Source organism: Maylandia zebra, linkage group LG1 (genome assembly GCF_041146795.1).
Source record: "Maylandia zebra isolate NMK-2024a linkage group LG1, Mzebra_GT3a, whole genome shotgun sequence".
NCBI classification, from domain to species: Eukaryota; Metazoa; Chordata; class Actinopteri; order Cichliformes; family Cichlidae; genus Maylandia; species Maylandia zebra.
The window spans coordinates 6054871-6078634 of NC_135167.1; the positions used below are offsets into that span (position 1 = coordinate 6054871).

Genomic DNA, 23764 nt, shown 5'->3' on the forward strand with positions numbered 1-23764 from the left:
CTTTACTTGTCAATCAGTGCACGCACAAAAACCCACCCATAAAAGTGCACTAGCCTTTTAACAAGCTGCTAATTGTGAACTTGCAAGCACAAAGAGTCACAAGCAAATGAATGCGTTTTTTTTTGTTTTTGTTTTTCTTTTTTTTAAGTATGTGGTTTCCACGGTGCTGAAAGACAAAGAGACCTGCAGATGTGTTCAGAGTATTCCAGTGTAGTGTGTGTGTGTGTGTGTGTATTTGTATGTTAATACTGTGGCAGACATGAAAGTAATACAACTGGTGTTAACAGGGCAATTAGCTTCAGCTCTATATATAGACTTCGCTTTTGCACCATTAAATGGAAGTTTACTGGTGCTTGTATTGCACTTTTCTAGTCTTACTAACCACTCAAAGCTAAATTCACACTACACTTTATTCACTTCACATTAAACACTTGCATATAACATCCACTCCTATGGCCACTTTAATTTCACAAATTTTCCTAGCATGCATGTCTTTGAATTTAATTTTCTTCATGAAATGTGGGATGAAACGAGAGGCTCTTTCCACTATATTTTGATAGTGCTGCACTACTGGACCATCCAAGGTCCTTTTTATAATTGTGTCTGGATATTTTTAGAGGCCAGGTTAATGCCTACAGATCGTTTTTTTTATTGCATGGAAAAGCAACTGTTATTTCAGTAAAAGCATAGCACAGAAGATTTTTATTTTTTATTTTTTACTGATTCAGTTCCATAAGATATCACACTAAGCCATAATAGCTAGACAGCATCCAGTACCAGGGCCTTTTAATTAGTTTAAGCTCTCCCCAAAAAAATAAAAAAAGCGGGGTTGGCAGTACGGGGTGGGGGGATTGGGGGGGGGGGGCTGTTTGGTCCTCAAGACAGTAGAATGGGCGCTAAGTGATGGTCTGCCGACAGGTTCCACTCTTGCCCTTTAAATGCAGGTGGTGTTTGTCGTTCACTTTTGGGGCAGGAGAATTTTTTTTTTTTTTGCCATTTTTTGCTTCACTCTGGAACATGAATTATTAGGAGAATGCAGGGAATGGCAGTACAGGACTAGCTCTATAGAGAGAGTGTTGAGAGACTGCTGTGATAAGGCATTTTAGCCCTTAACAGTTTGCTTAATCATTTACAACTGGGTTTCCCCTTTGGCCAGAAATTTTGCCTTTTGATGTGCTCATTCATTTATACAAACCAGTTAATGTTTCAGCTTACTGTTCTTGGGAGTCATAACACCTTTTGATCCGCGGCAATGATGCTACCCTGTAGTAGCGCAGATAAAAGACTTTGTGTGTGCAGAGAGAAAAAGATAGAGCGAAGGTGATAGTGAGACAAAGCAATAGATAGTATAGGCCCCTGCCTGTAGCTGTCTATTCTCCTCAATGTCAGAGTTCTCCTTCTCTGCGAGAGGCTTAGCACCCACCTAGCATCACCCTATCTGTTTATACAGAGGCTAATAGGAAGCCTGGTCTTTATCCCCACACTGCAGCTCAACATAATGGAATAGAAAGACATAATGCTGCTCGAGTCAAACAGTCAGTAGAGGCCTTTAAATTGCTTCCAATCCCCTTAACAAATCTGATGGAGAGGCTATGAATAACTCAAGGGCTTCTCTTCTCTTCTCTTCTCTTCTCTTCTCTTCTCTTCTCTTCTCTTCTCAGATTAGCCGTACTTAACCAGCAACGGAACTTACTTTTACTCTTACTTTTATTAATTAGGATATGTCTTCTTGTGCTTACCTTCCAGTTTGGAGATCTTAATTTAAATCACACTTGCTGCAAACAGTTTCTTCAGAAATGTACATTTTCTCTATGAATGAATACAGACCAGATAGAATATAGTCCAGTCTCCAGATGACTTGTTCAAGCGACATCAGTTTGATAGAGACCACCCTTGGAGTTTCTTCTTTTATGCTCTCTTTCTCCTGCGTCATGTAAATCGACTGAAACAATCCAATGAAATGTGGTTACAAGAATGTCTAAAATATTCAGCTCTGATGTTTTCATCTTCATTGTCAGGGTTTATTAAGCAAGAAGCACTCAGTACTAACAAGGGGAAAAGGTTTATATGATATTGAAGTTTAAAAAAGTAAAGTAATATTACAATACATTTGAACTTTTTCTACATGAAAGATGCAGCCTAGTTTGAATTTAGAGCAGGAGGTGTGCTATAAATTAGTAAAAGCAGGTTACAGTGGTGAGTCAAATCAGAGCCTGAGATGTACGACTTGTCTAAGCCAGAGAATCATTATCTCTACTGTTGTCATGAAAAAGCAGTGAAACAAATGGTCCGGACTGGACTGGAATAAATCCCTGCTTTGAGAGGAAATTTTGAGGAAGAGAATATATTTATAAAAGAAATTCCACTAATATGCATCCCCACCATTTTGCTAAGTATAGTTTGCGACCCAACTCACTTTTGGTGAAAATATATTAATGATGTGGCAAAAAATCACATCATAGAAGGTAAAAATTCATCAGCTGGTAGGTTGGGGTTTTGATGTTTTAGGTGAAAAACTATATATGTTCTGTTTTTTCCTTCTTCTCTTTAAATGGAACCAAAACATAACAGCCACTGTTTTTTGGTTATTTACTTTCCATTACTTCTATAGAACCTCTTGGTAAATGGATTGACTGGCACTTATAAAGTGCTTTTCTGCTCTTACTGAATACTGAAAGTGCTTTTTACTACAAAGTCACTTTCAACCATTTGAACACACTTGTGCAGCAATTTGTTGTTTGCCTATAAGCTATCATGCACACATTCATATGCCAATAATTACATCAGAGGAGTCCACAGTCTTGCGTGAGGAACTGGGGCAGCCTGGGATGAGCTACAGCAACAGCCACTTGAACTAGTCATGTGGTAATACATAAAATTAGGATCAAAATTGTACGTCAAGCTTCAGATCCTAAATGCAGAAAAGAATAACTTCCAGAGAGGAAGAGTAAAAATCTTTTTCTCCAAGTACCCTAAACAAAAAAAAGACAGTTACTAACTCTTATGTGATTGAGGATATTGTAAATCCACATGAGGCACATTGCATGTTTTGTTGCCAGCATGTGTTAAACAGCAAACACCTGTCCTAAGAAGTTCAAATCATCTATGTAGTAATAGGAACTGCATCAGCCATCCAGCCTTTGTGCTACATGCTGTTATTTGTCCCAAAAATAACAGCTCAAAGACGTACAATACCCACACAGCCTCAGCATTGTGCAACATGGTGTTGTGTGCCACAGTTTACCATGCTGGTTGTTCTGTGGTACTTGAGCTGTTTTGCTTGTTGTTTTAAAAACCATGTTATTAGCAAGAGACACTTGCAATTATTCTGTTAGTGTGAAAGGCCCAGCTGATTGTAGATGATTGGCTGGATCACAAACTGATGACAAAGAAATTCACAGATGCACGCTCAGATATTTAAATAATGTGCTGAAATCAGCCATGCGGTGTGGGGGTGGGTGTGCATGTGTTTATGCAGGCTGCTCATCATGTACCCACTCATATGGGTATGACGTGCATGCCTTTTGCAGTGCCATTTCTAGGGAAGGAACAATTTAACAACACTGAAAAGCCTGAAAGAGAAAGCAGAGTAACATGGAAGAAATGGTGAAGTTACTGAAGATGGAAAGCATCTTTTGCAAATTAAAGGACTAGCTTGCTTTTGCTCTGTACTAATTAATTAAGTAAACATCTTTTTCAGATGCATCTCAAGCACAGGATGGCCTTACCATTTGGTATCAGTTTCTTTCTGTTTTGCTTTGTCTCCCTCTGCCCAGTGTTTTTGATGCCTTGTATATCCATCGCGTCAGCTATCACAGTTAGCATGTCTTTAATTATCCGACAACATGACATACCAGTTAGAGCTCTGAATCCCTATTGTTGTTACGCAATCCCACCCTCCTACACACAAACACATTTATATACCTCAATTATGCATCTTTCCCAAGTGGTGGAGGATGACAGCTCCATTAGCCTATGCTTTAATTGAGTGTATGTGCTCATACTGCAAGGAGCTAGATAATGTTGTTGAAGTTGGATTTGGTGCCTCTAGTTTGTTAAATGTGACTCAGCAAATAAAATGAGCTAAAGGATGAAGTGATGTAGCAGTCGGTATTTCCAGCCTCAGACGCATGATTAGTTTCTTTTGTATTTGTTTGTTTTTGTCTATAGTTGTATGGGATGAAAAGAATAGAGCATTATGCACAATAAAGTCCTAAAAAACAGTTACCCTCAGTATAGAAAACATAGCAAAACATAAGAGAAGACAAATCAACTGTAATTGAGAGAAGAAGGAAAAAACAGGGAGAATACTTTTGTACAGAACGTGGTAAATTGTACTGGGTATTTGAGAACAAAGAAAACTGAGTAAGATTACGTCTTCTAACATCTATCTGATGAAGAAGATTGTGTTTACAGATTATATGGTTAGTTTATGCACTGATCAAAAGAGGTTCTGCCTGGGGATTCAGCGATATAATAGTGCAGGTCACACCGACATACACCTCACTACAATTTAAACTCAACATGCAGAAACATTTGCTAATCACTTTGTTTGTATAGTCCTAATATTAAGCAGAAGGCTACACATTCCTTATAGCTGAGGCATTACTGATGGCTTACAAGTACACAGCAGCTGTCCTGATTTTCTTTTTCTACTGGGCCGTGGATTGATGGGATTCTCTGGCTTTGATAGATGTACTGGTCACCACCAAATGCACAGGACTGACAGGATTACTGGTGGCTTGTCGTGATACTGGGACAACCACAGTGCCCGTGAACTCCCAGTCAATGTTTCAATGTTTTGTGTCATCTTCATTGAGAACATCTGCCTGTCATAGCATTGCTTGACGTTGAAAAAATTTGAAAATGTAAAAAATTTCATCCAGCTGTTTAATCTCTACTTCAAACATGGGTGGCTTGAATTTGGTGCTGAGCAGGAGCCCACCCCCCAACAAGAGATTGGTGATCAGATAACTAATGCTTATTCCTAAAAGACTATCAAACAGTCCATAAAGCCGGCTGCTTCAGTGATTTCTTTGTATCATTAAACTGGTGTCACGCTGATTTACCATTGCTATCATACAACACTGTCAAATTCACAGTGGGCATTTTCTAAAATTAAAAAGATTAAATTAAAGCAGCAGAACCAACGACATCCTTATTTGATCCATACTTTTTTTGTCATTTTTGGTCCTTACACTAGTATTACATTTAAACTGCCTTGCTTGTTTTCTTTCGTTTCTTTTTCCTTCACACGTTCTAGCCCTACTAACGTTGCTAAAATGAAGCTAAAAAGATTTTCGGCAAGTCTTTCTCATATTGAATATAGGAAGGAAAACAGATTTTTATGTTAAAACAATGGAGTAGACTTGACCTATTGAGTCATATCCCTTTTGATCCCTGCTGTCTGTCCAAAGATTCTGCATTTTGGAAAACTGACAAGACTTTCCTCAGTTTTTAATAATTTAACTGTTTATATTCTAGCAAAAAATGACTGGGTTAATTCAATGGGATGGTGTTTTGGTTTAAAATTTATGAACCTTTTTAAACTGATATATAAATTCTTACTCATACATACTTTACTGCATACATGTTATCCTTCGCTAAAGTAGTTTGGACTCATGGTCATCATTAAGGTATCAGAGGTATCAAAGGAAATGATAAATGATCAAGGGCAGTAAATACATACTTCTTGTTTAACTTAAATTATCAAAAGGAATGCTTTTATAGGCAGTGGTTTAAATTTTCAATATGACTGAAAAAGTATCCAGTGAACTAGAAAAGAATGATAAAGATATGCTTTGAAAAAACATTATTTCAGAACAAAATTAAATTGTGATAAGTGGTCAAAACATGAAATACCATACCCGGAGGAATTTCCCATAGGATCCACTCTTCTGTTCTGTTCTGTTTTTTGTTTATGTTCCTCTTTTTTGTTGGAGTCCTCTTTATATCTTTATATTAAAGACCCTTAGAAGCCCAGTTATAAGTCCCTGTAACAGCAAAACTATGTTAAAGTGAGTGATGGTGGCAGCACTTATGTTTCTATTGCTATTTGGAGCTCTTCTCTCTGGAGAATTTGTGGAATACTTTATTGCAAAGAAAGTGAGTTAGAGAAGGGGGAACAGAGAAGTACAATACTTTTAAAAAGATCATTTTAAAGGAATCACATTGCGATTACAATATTGCATAGTTTACAAACCAGAACTTTGTTTTCAGTCTGTCTGTATTCCCCTTGACAGACTGTGAAACTGCTTTCCTTCTTAGGACAGATCTGAGAACAGAGCCACCTGTAGTGTAGTGTCCAGGGAGGAAACGGAGTGAAGTTTCAAGAGTGCTCAAGTGGTCTTTCCACGTTTAAATTGTCAGTTTACACCCTCAAGATGCTGCATGAAAGTGGTGAAGACCAGACTAACCAAAATAAGTGCAGTGACCTTCTAAGTTGGGCTGAATTTAGTTAAAGTCTAAAGCAAGAGAAAATAATGGAGATGAGTCTGTTAGTGGTGAACATGGGTGAAAAAAAGAAAAGCAATAAGATGAGCAAAAAGAGGAAGAACCCCCACAGCGAGAATGTTAAGTGTTTACAAGATGAACATCTCTCTGCTGCTCTATTCCTCTCTCACTGACACAACGCCATCGCATCTAATCAGCCAATCACGGCTGGGTTCTGTTTAAGAGGCCTGATTGGCTGATTAACCAAGCTCATCAACACACCACCCGGTGTGGCTCCAAACACACATAGTAACACGAAAACCTGCATAAACACGCTCTGCAAAGTGCTGTGTGTTTGTTTGTGCGTCTGCACATATGCATAATCTATGCATACATTTGTTATGTACTTTGCATTTGTTAAAAAGTTTGGAGTCCGCGTGGGCAGCATTTCTGCAAGTCCACAAGGATTAAAAGTTGTAGTTGAACTGTTTTACCAGCTTGAGCACCTTAAATGTGGCATTACTTTGCAACAGCTGTAGCTGGTTTTAGATAAATAACCACCATCTGTGGCCCACCATCCCTGTGATTAAACACAAAGGCACCAGAGCCTCAGATACATTTTTGGATATGTAATGTTATATGACTATAATTTGTAGTACACCGTAGGTTCTATTAAAACCATGAATCCATGTGTGTTTAGCACAGATGGCGTAGTATATTCTCTATATGTTAATAGTTGGTAACTTGATAGTTAATAGTTGGTATCTCTCTGACATAAGAAGCTGATGAATTATTTTGAAGGAGGGCCAGGAAATTCAAATCCACCAAATTAGGAGCACCTGCCACAGTGGGAAGCATGTGTAAAGCACAAAACATACATATATGCACTAAAACCTAGATTTTAAGAATGCTAGCCAACTAAATCCTTTCTCACATGAGCTCCTAGAATGTATTTGGGAAGTTGAGCTCATCCAGAGAAAGTTACTTGTCACTTGTGAAATGACTACAGATGAAATCTAGGACTACATTTCCATGTGTATTTGTTACAAGACTTTTTTAATCGGTATGGTATCAGAGGATCACTTTTCAGTCAAAAAGCTTTGACTGAAAATCTCTTTCAAAACAGTATTTTTAATGTCATGTATAGTCATGCATATTGAGTGACATTGTAGCATCTTGAACTTGTTGGCTTTGATGACCATGACATTACTAGATAATTCTTCTGTGTATGGATATAGGATTTCTATAGTGCTTTCTATCATTACACACACAACCTCCGTTTGTCCTGTTGTTCCAGTTTTTCCTTTATTAATTTTCCCCTTATTTCAGTACCATTTGTATATGCCCATGCAGGGCACAGCAACACATAGCAGGGCCCAAAGCAGATCAATGGCAATATTTATTTCATGTCCAATTATTGGGGCAGAACCAGAGCACACAGGAATGAAAGTAAACGTCCTCTCAAAGAGAAGCACGCAGAAACTGCATTATAAGTGCAGCCTGCAGCCTGAGCTTCAAGAGCAAGTAATATGAGTACAAGTGCAGGTTATAGGATTCCAATAGAGCAAGCTACAGGCATTACCAGGGGTGAAGACTCCAGAAGCTGAGCAAAATCCATCTGCTTTGAGCAGGAGATTCCACCACTATCCCTTTTTCTTCTCCTTACTTGTTTTTACTTATACTGTTTTAAGAAGCCAATTTATCTTTGTTGCTTTAGGAAACCTACTTAAACTGCATATTGAACAAGCAGTGCCTCTCTATATCAGAGTTGGAGGAAGAAATGTCAAAAATATACAAAAATGAATAAAGATATTAATCATTCCTCTGTGTCAACTGTTGAATGTTAAAATATTTAGACTTTTCTTCTTCTGTATATTTTGGTTTAATTAATTAAGTTGAGCATAAACATGTATTGAGTCCTGTGCGTCATATATTGTGTTGAAGAGTAGATTTAATTTCATGTTTTCAATTTTAGCTGCTGAGAGACAAAATGAAAAAGAGAACTTTTTTTTGGCTACAATAGAGGTCTTCTCAATTTTTTCAGGATTTGTTAACATTGTCCATATCTGTTAAAAGCCTTATTGCAAGAGTATAGTGTACATTTCCAGTTATGTGATTCTCTGTGTTGTAGATCAGCACATTTGATCAGCGCATCTGCTCCATACTTGATTATAATTGCCAAACAAATTAATGTATCACTTAATGACTTGCACCCTCCCTTCTTCTGTCTTTTTCTTCCTCTCAGATTTATTCCTGACAATGAAAAACGACCGAATGTTTGAGACCTGGATCAACAAGGTAATAAGCTTTTTGAACTTATTTGAGTGTCTTTGAGTCTCTTGCCTATCATTAGTGACTTTTTACAACTCAGACTCTTCTATAATGATCAAAATTGACATTAGTGAAGCATTACAGTCCTCCAGAGTAAAGTAGAGCCCAGCTTGTATTGCATGCATGGTGCTGCTAATAGCCTAAAACCATATTGGCATTTATATAATGTCTGTCTTATGTGGTTAGCCATTTGTAATGTAACAAGTAGGATAAGCACAGTGACCTGAAATGTTGCCTCAAGTCGGCAATCAACTGATTCCATCCACCTTAACCACTACAGCTACAGCAGGCAATGACGCAATTGTAATGAATTTATTTGACAAATTACAACTGGCTGGCTATACATATCACATCTTATCATCTTTTTGTTTTTTGGGGTTTTTTTTCAGTTATGCTGGAAAAGGAAAACAATGGTAGAATTGTTTAAGCTTCTGGCAGTGTAAACTAGTTGGCAACTTACCGTGAAGACACTGCTTGAGTATACAAAACCATCTGCTCAGCTATGATTCAGCTATATGTATTACAAACACTGCAGAGTATTACAAACAAGAAAGCCAGGACTGCTCTCCAGAGCAAACTCTGAGATGACCCCATATCTAAATTACCCCAAACATTCTTTTTTATATTATATTCTGTTAAAAAAAAAATTCAAAATTTAATGTCCGACAGCTTATACACTGACATTGATGATGCCACAGACGTTTACACAATCTCAGTAAAGCAGTTAATATTTTTGCACTTTATTTTCCAGGAGCTTAATAACTTTATTCGTTTTCATTACAGTGCACTAGAGTAAAATATTCATATTGTGTTCATCTATGTTTGGAGCTTTAAACGAGTTAAACTCAATAACCCCTAAAAATCAGTCATATGGTAAACTGTCAGCGATCTGGTTCAGTGGGTCTTGACTGATAGGTTGAGTTCCGAAAGAGGGCAGCAGGTCTCTTCCGAGTAGAACTTAAATGTATAGTTTGAGTTTTTATGAAGAACAGCATAGCTAACTGTGACAATCAAATTAGAACAGAGGTTTTGCTGTAGTCTGTCCTACTTCTTGAAAAGAATAAAGAGATTGGTGATCACTATACAACAGCTATTTAATTTATTGTTACACAACATTTATTCATTTATTTATTGCTAAGATTTGTGTTCAGTCTCAAAGGCATTCAGTTATAAACTAAGAATGTACAGTATGGCCTCAGTTGCAGTCTCACGTCCTGAAGTATAACTACAGGTATTGACAGTGATGATCCCCTCCTCTGCTTCAGTGTTCATTTCCTTAATGCAACAAATGGATCTGTAGTGCTTTGGTGGGCTTAGGAGTCTAGGATTGTTGGCACTGCTGCAGAACTAGTTAATATTCTGGGAGAGCAAGGAGGGGAGACCATGGCTCTGGGTTTTTGTCAAAGGGGCCTATTTGAAATTCAGCAGGTCGAGGCACAAGCCGAACAGTAGTCTATCTTATCACAGAGAAGGGGAATAGGAGAAAGGACGGGGAGGAGGTAAGGAAGAAGAGGGGAAACGGAGAGAGATTGAAGGATGTGGAAGAGACAGAATGTGTCTGAGGGGAGAGAGACCAAGCAGGAGCAAAACTGTGCAAATAAACTGCCATACCCAAATACCAGTTGGATGTGCGATGGGTGGCAAGAATGCTAATTGGAGAGGATGAAGCAAATGAATTTCAGAGAAAGATCACTTTAAACTTTTGAGGTAGTTCCAAATGATTTTTATAAAACTCTGCAAATGAAGGGTTTTTTTTGTTGTTGTTTTTGTCTATTTCATAAACAATATCTTAAAAATATATTAGCTTTTTATTCAGTTGTGAATCTTCAACAGACTGAACCATTTCACTGCAGTTATTACAATGAAAAATATGAAATAGAATCTAAATAGATGCCAGGGCCTACATCCAAATGCAAAACATACATGAGAAAATGAGAAAATGAAATGAATGAAAAATGAATAATTGAGTTTAACAGAAAATTTTAATTCTAGTTTTAAAACAATAGGACACTGAGTGCATTGACCTCAACTATTTTATCCTTCTACAAAAGAACTTCCATAATATCACTAAACACAGTAATATGCAAAGTATAATTTCCTTTAAGACAAAAGTGCTAACAGGCACAATGCAATCATTTTTCAAGAAAATCCAGTATATCACATCACATCTGTTTTTAACCCTGATCAATAACTGGAATTTACAATGACCAAAGATCAGCTACCACATTTTAAAGATACTGTTTTCAGCTCAGTTTTGCTTGTGGAATTGTTTCCTTGAAGCACTTTTTAATATACGTTTATCCTTTTTCTGTTCGGTGTATACATGGATACATACGTAGACTATAAACCATAAAACAGATGAATCTATGACTTACACTTTTCAAGGATTAATTTTTAGCCATGAAGAAATAAAAAAAAAAAAGTGAAGTACATAGTATTATCAATGTTAAGAACTGAAGAATTTTTAGTGAATCAATAAGTAATTGACACTCACACCAAAACAGTTTTAGTATTTTATAATTCTATTTAATGTTGATCTTGGCATTTATTTTGTAATTTTGCATACTTTGCCTCCTGCCAATCAAGTCATAAGTAGTTCTGCAAAAAGCATGTCTTACAAGCATCTCTAGGTATAGTGGAAAGGATTTGGGAGCAAGACAAAGTGAACCTTGTCAGTGTTTCTGCAGTCTCAGATTATGGATCTCTTGATCTACTTCTTAGCTACTCTATGAAGAAGTTAAATCCTTTTCTTTGTCTTTTTTTCTTCTTTCTCATTTATTAGCAATGCTTTTTCAATTTTTCTTTTTCTATTTATGAATTTTATTTTGCATCCACTGGCTGCAGCTTTTCAGCCACACTATGATGGAATTTCTTCAAATTTTGGTTGAGTTTATTCACTTGAACTGAGCTGAACTGAGCAGTATTTAGTGGTCAAAGGTGAAGTTCAGCTGTGAACTCAAATAATATGTTTTTAGCCATACCTTATCATTTATTATAATTTATTTGCTAATTATGATTGTGTACAAATAATGGCAAAGTGACATTTTATATGCAAAAGATCAACTTCTCTGTGACTCCAGTTATTTAAAACAACCAGTGTATATGTCCTGCCTCTTTCTTATGTTTTTATGTACGTGCCAAGACACATGAATTTCCAGTGAAAGGGTGTACTCACACTTCCATGTCAGAGCACTCTTGACCCCCAAGTGTCCACTTTGTTTGGCTAAGTGTGATCACTACTAAGTGTTGTGCTCTGGGCTCCTGCAAGAAGCAGGCCCAGGCACAGTTGAGTTGGATGTGGGCACAGTATAAATATAGTGTGATTGTAATGGACATCATGAAATCACTTTTGTTAATTAATTAGCTAGTATGTGAGAGGCCAGTGTGTGTTATTGCTTCCACAGTTAAGCCACATAATGCATAAAATCATGAACCCCCTTATGCTCTACAAGAGTGCTTTTCGTGTGTGTGTGTGTGTGTGTGTGTGTGTGTGTGTGTGTGGGTGGGTGTGTGGGTGGGTGGGTGGGTGGAGGGGAAGGGAGAGGGTAAGACCAGCCAAGAAAGAGTGTGAAAACCTAAAGACAAAATTAAGCGTATTCAGGCCCAGATATTCAGGCGGTGTAAGTGCATTGTTGGGGGGGGCACCGTGCCTTGTGTGAGTACACCCTAATTTAGCTCAGTTGAGTGATACAGACATGAGGTGTTACTTATAGTGCTTTTCCTGTTTTCCTTAGCAGTGTATCATTTTTTTCAGTCACACTGACAAACAAGTCTGTACATCCACACTCTTGAATAATTTCTAAAACAAAAAAGGTTTCTTCGGAAGCATTCCATGGACACACACACACACACACACACACTTGTGCAAATCTACACAAACACAGAAGACCAAGCCATTTCCCAGCATCCTTAGAGCATTAGACCTCTGTTAATCCCATCGTGGTTTTCGGTTCAATGCGGCTGCATCTATCGGTCATAGGCCAGCACGCTCCTCTTTCTCCAGCACTCTGTTTTAATTACTTTTCTATGTTTTCTCTTCCCCTAAGTCTCCTTCCATCTTTCCTCTTTCCCCTGTTTTTGTGTGATTACACAAGAGAAGGCAGTCACAGAGGGGGAAATAAAATCAACAAGCTCCAAAGAGATGAGTGAAGAGAGGTGTTTTCATTGGCTGCCAAATAGAGCCAAGTGCTTTAAAAGGTCAGTTCTTTAACGGCTGATATAATAATTTAGTTCACTGGTCAGTGAGAAGCTGTTTTTATCCCCAGTCACACACTTACACAGATTAGCACATGCATATAAATAAACTACTGCTTGCCATCAAAGCAAGTCAGTGTTTTTATATTGAGGCTTGCGCTTTCAGTTTTTAATGGTAAACACCTTTCAGATCAGCTTGCTTGCTTTTCACCAGGATATCAGAGAGGTAGGCAAAATGAAAAATTCTTTATAATAAGAAGAAAATGAATGTCATTTCGAAGAGTTCTGCTTGAAATTTGGTCCTTTGAGCAACAGAAGAAGTCAAATGTGGACCCATTTGATGAGATTTATTGGCTATTCACGACATCCATTTTTTTTAAAGTCTCCCCCATATGTGTATCATCATTCCAAATAAGTAGTATTAGATTTCTTTGGCTCTCTTCCACAGCACGTCTTTTATCCTGTCTTCCTTCTCTCACCCCAACCGGTCACAGCAGATGGCCCAGCCCCTCCCTGAGCCTGGTCCTGCTGGAGGTTTCTTCCTGTTAAAAGGGAGTTTTCCTTCCCACTGTCGCCAAAAACGCTTGCTCGTATTAATGTTGGGGATCATATAATTGATGGGATTTTCTCTGTTTTCTTTGTATTATTGTAGGGTCTTTACCTTACAATATAAAATCACCTTGAGGCAACTGTTGTTGTGGTTTTGTGCTGTATAGATTAGAATTAGATTTGCTGCAGTCTTACACACAAACAAGTTGTGATCAAAAGCTTCCTGGAATAATCCCATTACAATAAAATAAATGAATAAAAACAAACACATGTGATTTAAATTTGATCGATCTCCCTTACTGCATCCCCAGACAGTGTTCTATATCCACAGTTTCGCATGCATTTCTCAAACTGGCACAGAGGGCAATCAATCAATCAATCAATCAATCAATCTTTATTTATAAAGCACTTTTCATACAGAGAAAATGTAGCACAAAGTGCTTTACATAGTTAAAAGCAGCCCACCCCACCCTCCAACTCACTCCCCACACTCTCAATACACATATATCCCCCCACCCACACACACATACACACACGCGCACACTTAAAGAGTAAAAATTGGGCTGGGCTCGCATGAGCCAAGTGAGGAAACACTATAACAGGGAGCCGTCTGCACCGGGAGCCGGTCACAGACCGCAGCCTCCAGGCTGGGCACACAGCAGGAGGGAGGCAAAGGAGCCCCCCAGCCAGGCTGAGAGGACCCCAGAGACCCAGCAGCCACGGTCAATAACAGCCCCGGTGCAGAGAGCGCCCTCCGAGGAAACACTGGAGATATGACGCAATACAATATATATAGGGTAAAATGATAAAATAAATAAGAACAGGATACAATATAAATATAAATAGAATAAGAAGATTAAAAAATGAATAAGAATAAAATCAAACAAATATTAGGTAAATCCTAAATTAATAATAGAATAACAGGATAGAATAAATAAGCATAAAATAAATAAACGCTAAGTAAAAGCTAAATTAAAAAGGTGGGTCTTGAGCCTGTTCTTAAAAACATGTACGTTCTCTGCGGCCCTGAGCTCCTCCGGCAGGCTGTTCCACAGACGAGGACCATACCACTGAAAAACTGCCTCTCCGTGAGTATGTGTCCTGACTTTAGGGACAATCAAAAGGCCAGTACCAGAGGACCTCAGGGTCCGCGAGGGTTCGTATGGTAAAAGCAGATCTGAGAGATAAGAAGGCCCAAGACCATTAAGACATTTAAAAACCAATAAAAGAACTTTAAAATCGATCCTGAAACACACGGGGAGCCAGTGCAGCGATTCTAAAACCGGTGTAATGTGGGCCCGCCCTCTGGTCTTCGTCAGCACACGAGCTGCCGAGTTTTGCAAGAGTTGTAAAGTTGAAATATTCTTCTTAGGAAGACCAGAGAGCAGGGCATTACAGTAATCAATGCGACTGGTAATGAAAGCATGCATCAGCATCTCCGTGTTGGCCCGAGAGAGAATAGGGCGGACTCTGGCTATATTTTTTAGATGATAAAATCCAATTTTGGTTACATGTTTAATATGTGGGATAAAACCAAGCTCAGAGTCAAAAATAACACCCAGGTTTTTCACTTGTAGCGAAGGACATAGTGAAAATGCCTCTAATTTAGACAAGAGTTTCTCTCTCTGAGCCTCAGGACCGACAATTAAAACTTCAGTTTTGTCCTGGTTAAGTTGTAAAACGTTTTCTGCCATCCAAGATCTTATATCCAAGATACAGTTAAAGAGGGCATCCATTTGTCTGGTGTCATCAGGAGACACGGAGATGTACAGCTGCGTGTCATCAGCGTAACTGTGGAAGTTCACTCCATGCCTCCTGATGACACCGCCGAGAGGGAGCATATACAAATTAAAAAGTACAGGGCCTAGAACCGACCCTTGAGGCACACCACATGTCATTTTATGGATCTTAGAGGAGCATGTATCCATACTCACCATAAAAGTTCTGTCAGAGAGATAGGAAGTGAACCAGCTGTGTACAGCACCAGAGAGGCCCACCATGTGTTTCAGTCTGTTTAAAAGAATAGCGTGGTCTACTGTATCAAAGGCTGCGCTTAGATCCAGTAGCACCAGGACTGAGAGCTTTTGGGAGTCCCAGTTACATCTAAGATCATTTAAAACCTTTAGGAGAGCCGTCTCTGTGCTGTGGTTCACCCTAAATCCAGACTGGAATATTTCCAGGATCTGTCTATCATTGAGAAAATCAGTAATCTGAGTAAAAACAAGTTTTTCTAAGACTTTACTTAAAAATGGTAAGTTGGATACAGGTCTGTAGTTATTAAAATCATTACAATCCAAATTGCTCTTCTTCAGAAGGGGCCTCACCACCGCCGTTTTAAAGGCAGCAGGGAAGACACCCAACTGAAGAGAGCAATTCATCATGCACAAAAGCTCAGCCTCAAAAAATCCATAAAGTGTTTTAAGGAGTGAAGAAGGAATTGGATCTAAAAGACATGTGGTGGGTCTCACTGTGGAGAAAACCTTCTGAAAGTTCTCAGCATTAACCAGGACAAAGCTGTCCAGTGTCTCCTCAGGTACAATCGAGCCCTCAGATGTATTTAAAATCATATCACGATTAGATAAAATATCAGATCTGATGGCGCTGATCTTTCCCCTGAAGTGGTCTGCAAACTGCTCACAGAGCGAGTCTGTGGGGGTTCTTTGGGAGCTGTTAAAATCAGGGTTAAATAAATGATCTATGGTGGAAAAGAGGACCTTGGGATTATTTTTGTTAATACTGATTATTTTGGCGAAGTATGAATTTCTTGACTTCCTTAATGTATTATTGTACACTTTAAGTTGCTCGCAAAATATTTGATGGTTGATAGTATTTTTATTTTTCCTCCATCTCCTTTCTGCTGCCCTGCAATTTCTTTTGAGTTTTTTGACTTCTTCGTTTCTCCAGGGTGATGCATGTTTTACGTTAATCTTTTTGGTGGTGAGTGGAGCAACGGAGTCAAGGCTTTTCTTCAGTTTGCTGTTGAAATAACTAAAAATCAAATCGCAGGATGCAGGTAAAATCACAGGGGGGCATTCGTCTAAAACCCTGGTAAAATTTGCAGCCACTTCAGAGGTTAGATAGCGCCTCCTCACAGTTCGCACCGAGGTCTCCCGCTGAATAAAACCGGTGATGTTAAAAAACACACAGTAGTGGTCAGAGACAGCCAAGTCAACAACAGAGGACACGCTGGTGGACAGCCCATGGGTGATGACCAGGTCCAGAGTGTGTCCTCTGTTGTGAGTCGGCTGCGTGACGTGCTGGGTAAAATCCAAACAGTGAAGAATGTTTAAGAATTCTTTTGTTGCAGGGTCAGAAGGATTATCTATGTGCAGGTTAAAATCACCGGTTAAAATTATCATGTTATATTTTGAATGTATGTTTGTTAAAAATTCTGAGAATTCCTTGATAAAAGCAGCGCTGTCTTTAGGTGGTCTATAAACTGTGACAGATAAAACTGGAGGGCTGCTGAAAACAATAGCATGGAATTCAAAAGTGGTAAAATGATCAAATAAAATTTGTTTGGTGGTGAGTGTGTTGTTGGCTAAAGATGCAGTCCCACCACCTCTCTTACCACTTCTAATAGAAAAAGAGAAATTAAAATTTGGTGGGGAGGCCTCAGTGAGAACAACTGGTGCATCCGAACCCAGCCATGTTTCAGTTAAAAATAAACAGTCAAGTTTATTATCTAAAATTAAATCATTAATAATAAAAGACTTGTTCGACAGAGAGCGTACATTTAAAAGTGCCATACTGATTGAGACTGGTGGATTTTTGACAATAGAGTTGGATGGATGTTGATATTTTTGAAGAGGCCGGAGGTTATTAATATTTTTGGAGTTACTGGATTTATGATAATTCTGTTGCTCTCTGTTTGTGATTATGACGGGTATTGTGTTGACTGTGGGAGAGAAAGGTCCTAGTCCAGAGTTTTGTGTATCACTGTTAAAAGTGGAACAAATATAGGAGCTGGGACCAGGGGAACATCAGTCAGTGGCAGACGGATCAGCAGGTAATGTCAGTTTGGGGTAGTGACAGGGCGATGTGCGGGAGTGCTGTACGCCAAATGCCAAATTGGCGGACAGCAAACGGCGTCCCCAGGCGTTGAGGTGGAGCCCGTCTGCCCCAAAAAGATGCCTCCTCTCCCAGAAGGCATCAAAGTTGTTAATAAAACCCACGCCGTGGGAGACACAGGCGGAGGAAAGCCAGGTGTTAAGGCTGAGCAGCCGGCTGAAACGGCCTATCCCTCTGCCACAGGTGGGGGTGGGCCCAGAGATAAAAGCACTCACCTGCAGCTGACCAAGGAGGCTGAAGAGTTCGAGGAAGTCCAACTTCAGCAGCTCAGATTGCTGTTTGGGGATGTCATTGGTGCCGATGTGGATGATGAGCCAGTTAACCTGTGGGTGGGATGCCAGAATGTTGGGAATTCTGTCCACTATGTCAACAACAGTGGCTCCCGGGAACGACAGCGTGAGCGCCCCCCTCATCCGCACGTTCCTGACGATGGAATCCCCGAGGACCAGCGTGGAGAGAGGAGGTGCCACTGGGGGCTGTTGGCCATCTGAGATGCCCGCGCCGCGACGCCGGGGGTGTTCAGATGGAGATGCGCCAGCCGGACTGCGTGAGTGACTCCCAGGTAGCCGCGCCGTGGGTCCTCTTCTCCGAGGAGCCGGGGTAAAGCACAGCTCTCCGCGGTGAGTTTGCACCACAGCGTCGGGTTGCCCGCCGCGGCTCCGGGGGCGTAGTGGTGGAGATGGCGCAGACCTCTGCGACACAGCGGGATGGCGAGGGCTAGCAGTCAGAGGAGGAAAGTCCACAGGATCCAGGACATTGAATTTATTCTCCAATACTACCTCACCAGAGGGGTGAGGGTGCGAGAGACGGATCCTCCTGCCCTCTCTGCAGCCACCACGCGTCTCAACCATGGTCCATGGCGCTGGTTGGAGTGGAGTGGAGCTGACCAGAGCCTTGGGTCTGGCCCCTAGCTGAAACCAGGAGTTCTCGTCCTTGGCAGAAGCAGCAGCGACGCAAGTTGAGAGCCTGTGTTGACTGTTGGCGGGATCTTGGGACACAGCAGCTGGATGGTGCACTGTGTCGGCTAGCTCAGCGCTAGTAGCGGTGGTTTGAGCTTTGCCAAGGAGGATCGTGTCAAGTTCGCATTCAGCCCCCTGGATTTGGTATAGCGTGGATATCCTTTGTTCCAGCTCGATCACTTTTTGGCTCAGGTTGATGCAGCTTTCACAGCTGGATGTTGAGGTAAGTGGTGCCATTCCGGAATCTCGTACCGGCGACAGCGTCAAAAACAAAAACAGACACTGCCACTTTAGCTTACGTTAGCTAAACTCCTTTGCTAGCTTGTTCCCAGTACTGAGGTTTGCAAGTTCTCTAACAAACTGACCTGACTTTTGTATGGAGGCTCATGACTGGTAATGGAAGGTGGATTTCTGTCTAGGACAGAATAGGTTATAGCAATTTTAGTAGAGAAGTCAACAGCTTGAATTTGTCCTGTAAATTCATCCCCAGACTTCATATTGACAACAGGGGATCGGAGAGAGAAGTTAACAATGGCACGTCGTCATGAGCACAGAGCACATTGGAAACAGTATTTGGCCAAACCAATATCGCTTTGCTCACCACCTGCCCCATTCTTCAGATTTGCCTCCCTGCAACTCATCTTTTTCAGGAAAATCACAATCATGTTAAAAGGTTATGTTGTCACATTACAGATATGGCGAAATAACTGGTACATTTCTGAGGTGAGTGAGCAAGAATTAACTGGAAGCTATATAAAGACCCACTAGAAGATGGCCTTAAGGGGCTTTTGTGATTTTGAGTTTACTACCACGAGTTTACTCATGGTAGGGATGCACTGATCCAATATTTGGATTGAGATCAGTTTGATCCTGACTCAATAATTTGGCCCTGATATTGGTATAATATCTTGTATCCTTGGCTGTAATTTTACTATAAATACCAGTAAAATTGTTTTTTAAGCCTTACAGATTACAAGTTACAAAAGCAACATTTAATAAGTTAAAGTCAAATACGTATTTTTCGGACCATAAGGTGCACGGGATTATAAGGCACATTAAGCGAAACAAAGCAGTCAGATAAATCAAACTTTATTCAACTCATTCTTGCTTCCTCCACGTCTGTACCATTGACTCATTAATGCTATATTCTATCACAGCTGCTCTATTCCCATGTTGTTGCACTATATTAATGACTAACCTTCTATTGTGGATGGATTATCTCAGTTGTCCTTCTGACTGAAATTTGGTCCATTTACAGCATCCTGCCATGTGATTGCATTTGTCTCTAACCATCAGGAACCTTCACGTTAACTTTTATCGAGTGGGAAAGTGTTAGCGTTCATCCTCCAGCTTCACTGTTTGTTATGCCAGCGGTCCCCAACCCCCAGGCCTCGGAGTCGTTTGGTACCGGGCCGCGAGAGTTGAGGCTCAGGTGTGAAATGTATGGTTTTCAGGGTTTTTATCGTTATTTTGTCATCGTTTTTATCGTTAACTTGGTTTTCCTGGGTCTTTTCACGTGTGTTATGAATAAATCTTCTTTTTATCGGTACCGGTACTAGTTTTATTTTGTTGTATTTATCCGCGACACCTTAAAGGCCGGTCCGTGAAAATATTGTTGGGCATAAACCGGTCCGTGGCGCAAATAAGGTTGGGGACCGCTGTGTTATGCTAACATAGCTGTGTTGCTAGCGATCACGTAGCTCATCATTATATACCACCTAGCCCAACTTCAGTAACCTTACACACGTCACTGCTGTTTAGTTTCCTGTCTTCATTTATGTTGGAAGTGATAGCAGAGCTGTACGTTTGAATTTTTTCAGAAATCTCTCAGTCAGAACATGCTATATCATGCTTAGGTAACTACCAAAACTAGCGAGCTAACTTCCTGCTAACTTCTAACTCCGTTAAATGTAATAAATTTCATGGATGCCTGGATGTTAAACTTCATAGTTACACCTGATAAAGCAGCAATGCTGATCGTTTTATTAAAGATGAAAGAATTTAGACCGTTTTTAACTCTCAGTGATGCTGCAGTGTTCGTTTGACTTTGGGACCTGAAGAGGACGGAGTTTAGGACCCAGATTACTCCCAGATTTACAAGCACCTTAGTCCGACAAATACGGTAATAACGACGGCCGGCTTCCATGTTCTATAAAAAAAAAAGAGCTTTGTAGGGTATCTGACGGACAAACACCAAACCAGTTCCACATCACTGAAGTGGCACCATTTTTACAAACCAATTCTGGTTCATGCGTTTCACTCAACGATCCGCTTTCTCCCTTCTCGTTCTCCGTTACCGCCATGCTTTTTTTGGCCATGTGCGTATGAAAACAAAGGCACTGCGCATGCGCGTTTTACCCATATATTATCGCGATATTTCATTTTCTTATCGTTGCCTAACATTGTACCGGTATTACCGTGAACGGTATAATATGGCCCAGCCCTAATTGGATTCATACTCTGTATCAGTATTGTAAAAGAGCTGTATAAATCTGGATTCCTGCATCACTAGTTGCTGGAATTTTGGAACTTGATGATACCTTGCACAAGCTGATCCAGGCCTCCCTTGTTTTTAGCTCAAAAAGCACCAGCACAGTAACACTTCATGCATACACATCTTTTCCATTAGCATTTGAGTTACTTATACACAATACTGGTTAAGTGGTGTTTTTAGACACTTTGACCCATCTCCCTTAGTTTTCTAAGATAGACTTGGTCCCTGTTCCCTTCTGTTATTTTCTTTTTTGTTTTTTTGTTTTTTGTTTTTTTGCATAGCACAGCATCTCTTAGTGCATTAGCTGGGCATATGTGATTGTGCTGTTTGCCTATGAGTGGGTGTGAGTGACAGAAACGTGTTGAAGGTAATGTCAACAGAAATAAGGAACAATAACAAAAATTTATCCTTTTATCTTCACAAATCAGTCAGTTTACACACACATGAATGCAAAATCAATACTAGTCAGTCACACTATTAAAATGTTTCATGTCAATGCCTAGAGAGTTAACGGACCACTTCCACATTCCTAATTGTGGATTGATTCTAATTTTGTAAGCAAATTGACAGAATATTCAAGTTGAATGAGTTTAAATATCAATTACTTTGTACATTTTCAAATGTCAGCATGACAGAATTTTTTTTTTTTGTTCCCTGTAACTTCTTATAAATCATAGAAAAACACTTCAAAGTGCACTTGTGCTTTGCAGTCTTTCCCTAGAAGATTTGTTTGTACAGTCAGTACACAGTAAGATAAGATAAGATAAGATAAGATAACCTTTATTAGTCCCACACGTGGGAAATTTGTTTTGTCACAGCAGGAAGTGGACAGTGCAAAAGTTATGAGGCAAAAATTAGAATACAATAAGAATAAATACAGTACACAACTGTACAGAATAGAATAAAATAAAATACTATATACAGTAGAATAAAATAAAATAAATATACAATAAGATAAAAATAGAATACAAATACAAATACTATATACAACTGAGTAAAAATACAACGATGACAGAAAGGATTATTGCACTTAGTATTATTGCATATGTATGGATGTGTGTGCTTGATCAGTTAAAGTCTTTATTATGGAGTCTGACAGCAGTGGGGAGGAAAGACCTGCGAAATCTCTCCGTCCCACACCGTGGGTGCCGCAGTCTCCCACTGAAGGAGCTGCTCAGTGCTGTCACAGTCTGCTGCATGGGGTGGGAGATGTTTTCCATCAGGGATGACAGCTTAGCCGCCGTTCTCCTGTCACTCACCACCTCCACTGGGTCCAGAGGGCATCCTAGAACAGAGCTGGCCCTTCGGATCACCCTGTTCAGTCTCTTCCTGTCCCCAGCAGAGATACTGCCGCCCCAGCAGACCACGCCATAAAAGATAGCAGAAGCCACAACAGAGTCATAGAATTTCTTCAGGAGTGGGCCCTCCACTCCAAACGACCTGAGTCTCTGCAGCAGGTACAGCCTGCTCAGCCCTTTCCTGTAGAGGGCGTCTGAGTTATGAGTCCAGTCCAGTCTATTGTTCAGATGAACACCAAGGTACCTGTAGCTGTCCACAGCCTCAATGTCCATACCTTGGATGTTCAGTGGTTGCAGTGGAGAATGCTTGTGCCTGCGGAAGTCTACCACCAGTTCCTTGGTTTTACTGGCGTTGATCTACAAAAGTAGTAATTCTTTCAAATGGAAACAAATAGGTTTGGGAAACGCATGAATCTGCACTTTCTACTGTTAGTGATAGTTTAAACCTTTTTGCCAAAGTACCTCTTGGTGCATTTAAATCACCAGGCTAAGTACTTCTACATTTGTGCCTTGTCAGGACTGAAAGCATCAAACATGATGCAAAGAATTAACCTTTCAGTGCACAATTTATGTATCGTAAATAATTTAAATTGAATCTAATATTGGCCTTTTACTGAAGGCTTATTGCACCAAAATACCCTAAAATAGCACAGAACAACATACCTGCATGTTTTTCATTGCAGCATTGGGTGAGTAAGTGTTGACTTGAAGGCTCTGTAACCCTACTGGAAATAAATATTGCAATAACATTATCATTTTTAGGGTTTCACTTGCAGTCAGCAGTATTTAAGAAATGCATGATTAGCAAAGGGAGAAAACCACACAAATGAATCCCACATTGCTTCAAGAAATAATCTTTCAGTTTGCTTTAAAAGCAAATCTGGCAAGACGTGTATATATTTAAATGCAGAACAAAAACTTCCTGAAGTAATTATTAATTTTACAAGTTTTTATATTTTAGTTTTAAAAGACAAATATTAGTATATGTTATCTAACTACTGAGGTTATTAACTCAAAACGAAGTGATTTCTTTACCCAGTAAAAATGAAACCGATAATTGGAATTTGAGTTGGACCTTTAGGGCTCAACTAGCCAACTCTGTCAGACTGTTATGTTCCACTTCTTTATGACGCAATCAAGTCATGCAAAAGCCCCATTTAGATGTCAAAATATTGAAGTACTAACTAACCTAAAGGGAACTTCAGACTGAACAGTCATAAGTCTTACTAAGCAATCATGTTGGCAGCACTACTCATTAGTCTCCTAATCTTAATGTCTCAGAGTGGAGTGGGGGACCATGGCTATGAAGCTGCCATTAAGTTGATCAAGTAGGTACTTTCTATCATACTTTTCTGGAAGCATTAAACCCATGACAATTCCCCGAGATAAAAAACAGTCTTTGGCATTTCAGAAATGCCCTCTCTCAGGAAGAAAAA

General features: G+C 39.7%; 1 protein-coding gene across 1 annotated transcript in view; it reads left to right on the forward strand.

The window, feature by feature from the left end:
• Positions 1–23764, forward strand: part of itfg1 (integrin alpha FG-GAP repeat containing 1) — a 167074-nt gene that overhangs the window by 15817 nt on the left and 127493 nt on the right. Inside the window, exon 7 of the mRNA XM_004539805.5 lies at positions 8678–8730. Coding sequence (XP_004539862.2) covers positions 8678–8730 — 53 coding nt within the window. The remainder of the gene's footprint in view (positions 1–8677; positions 8731–23764) is intronic.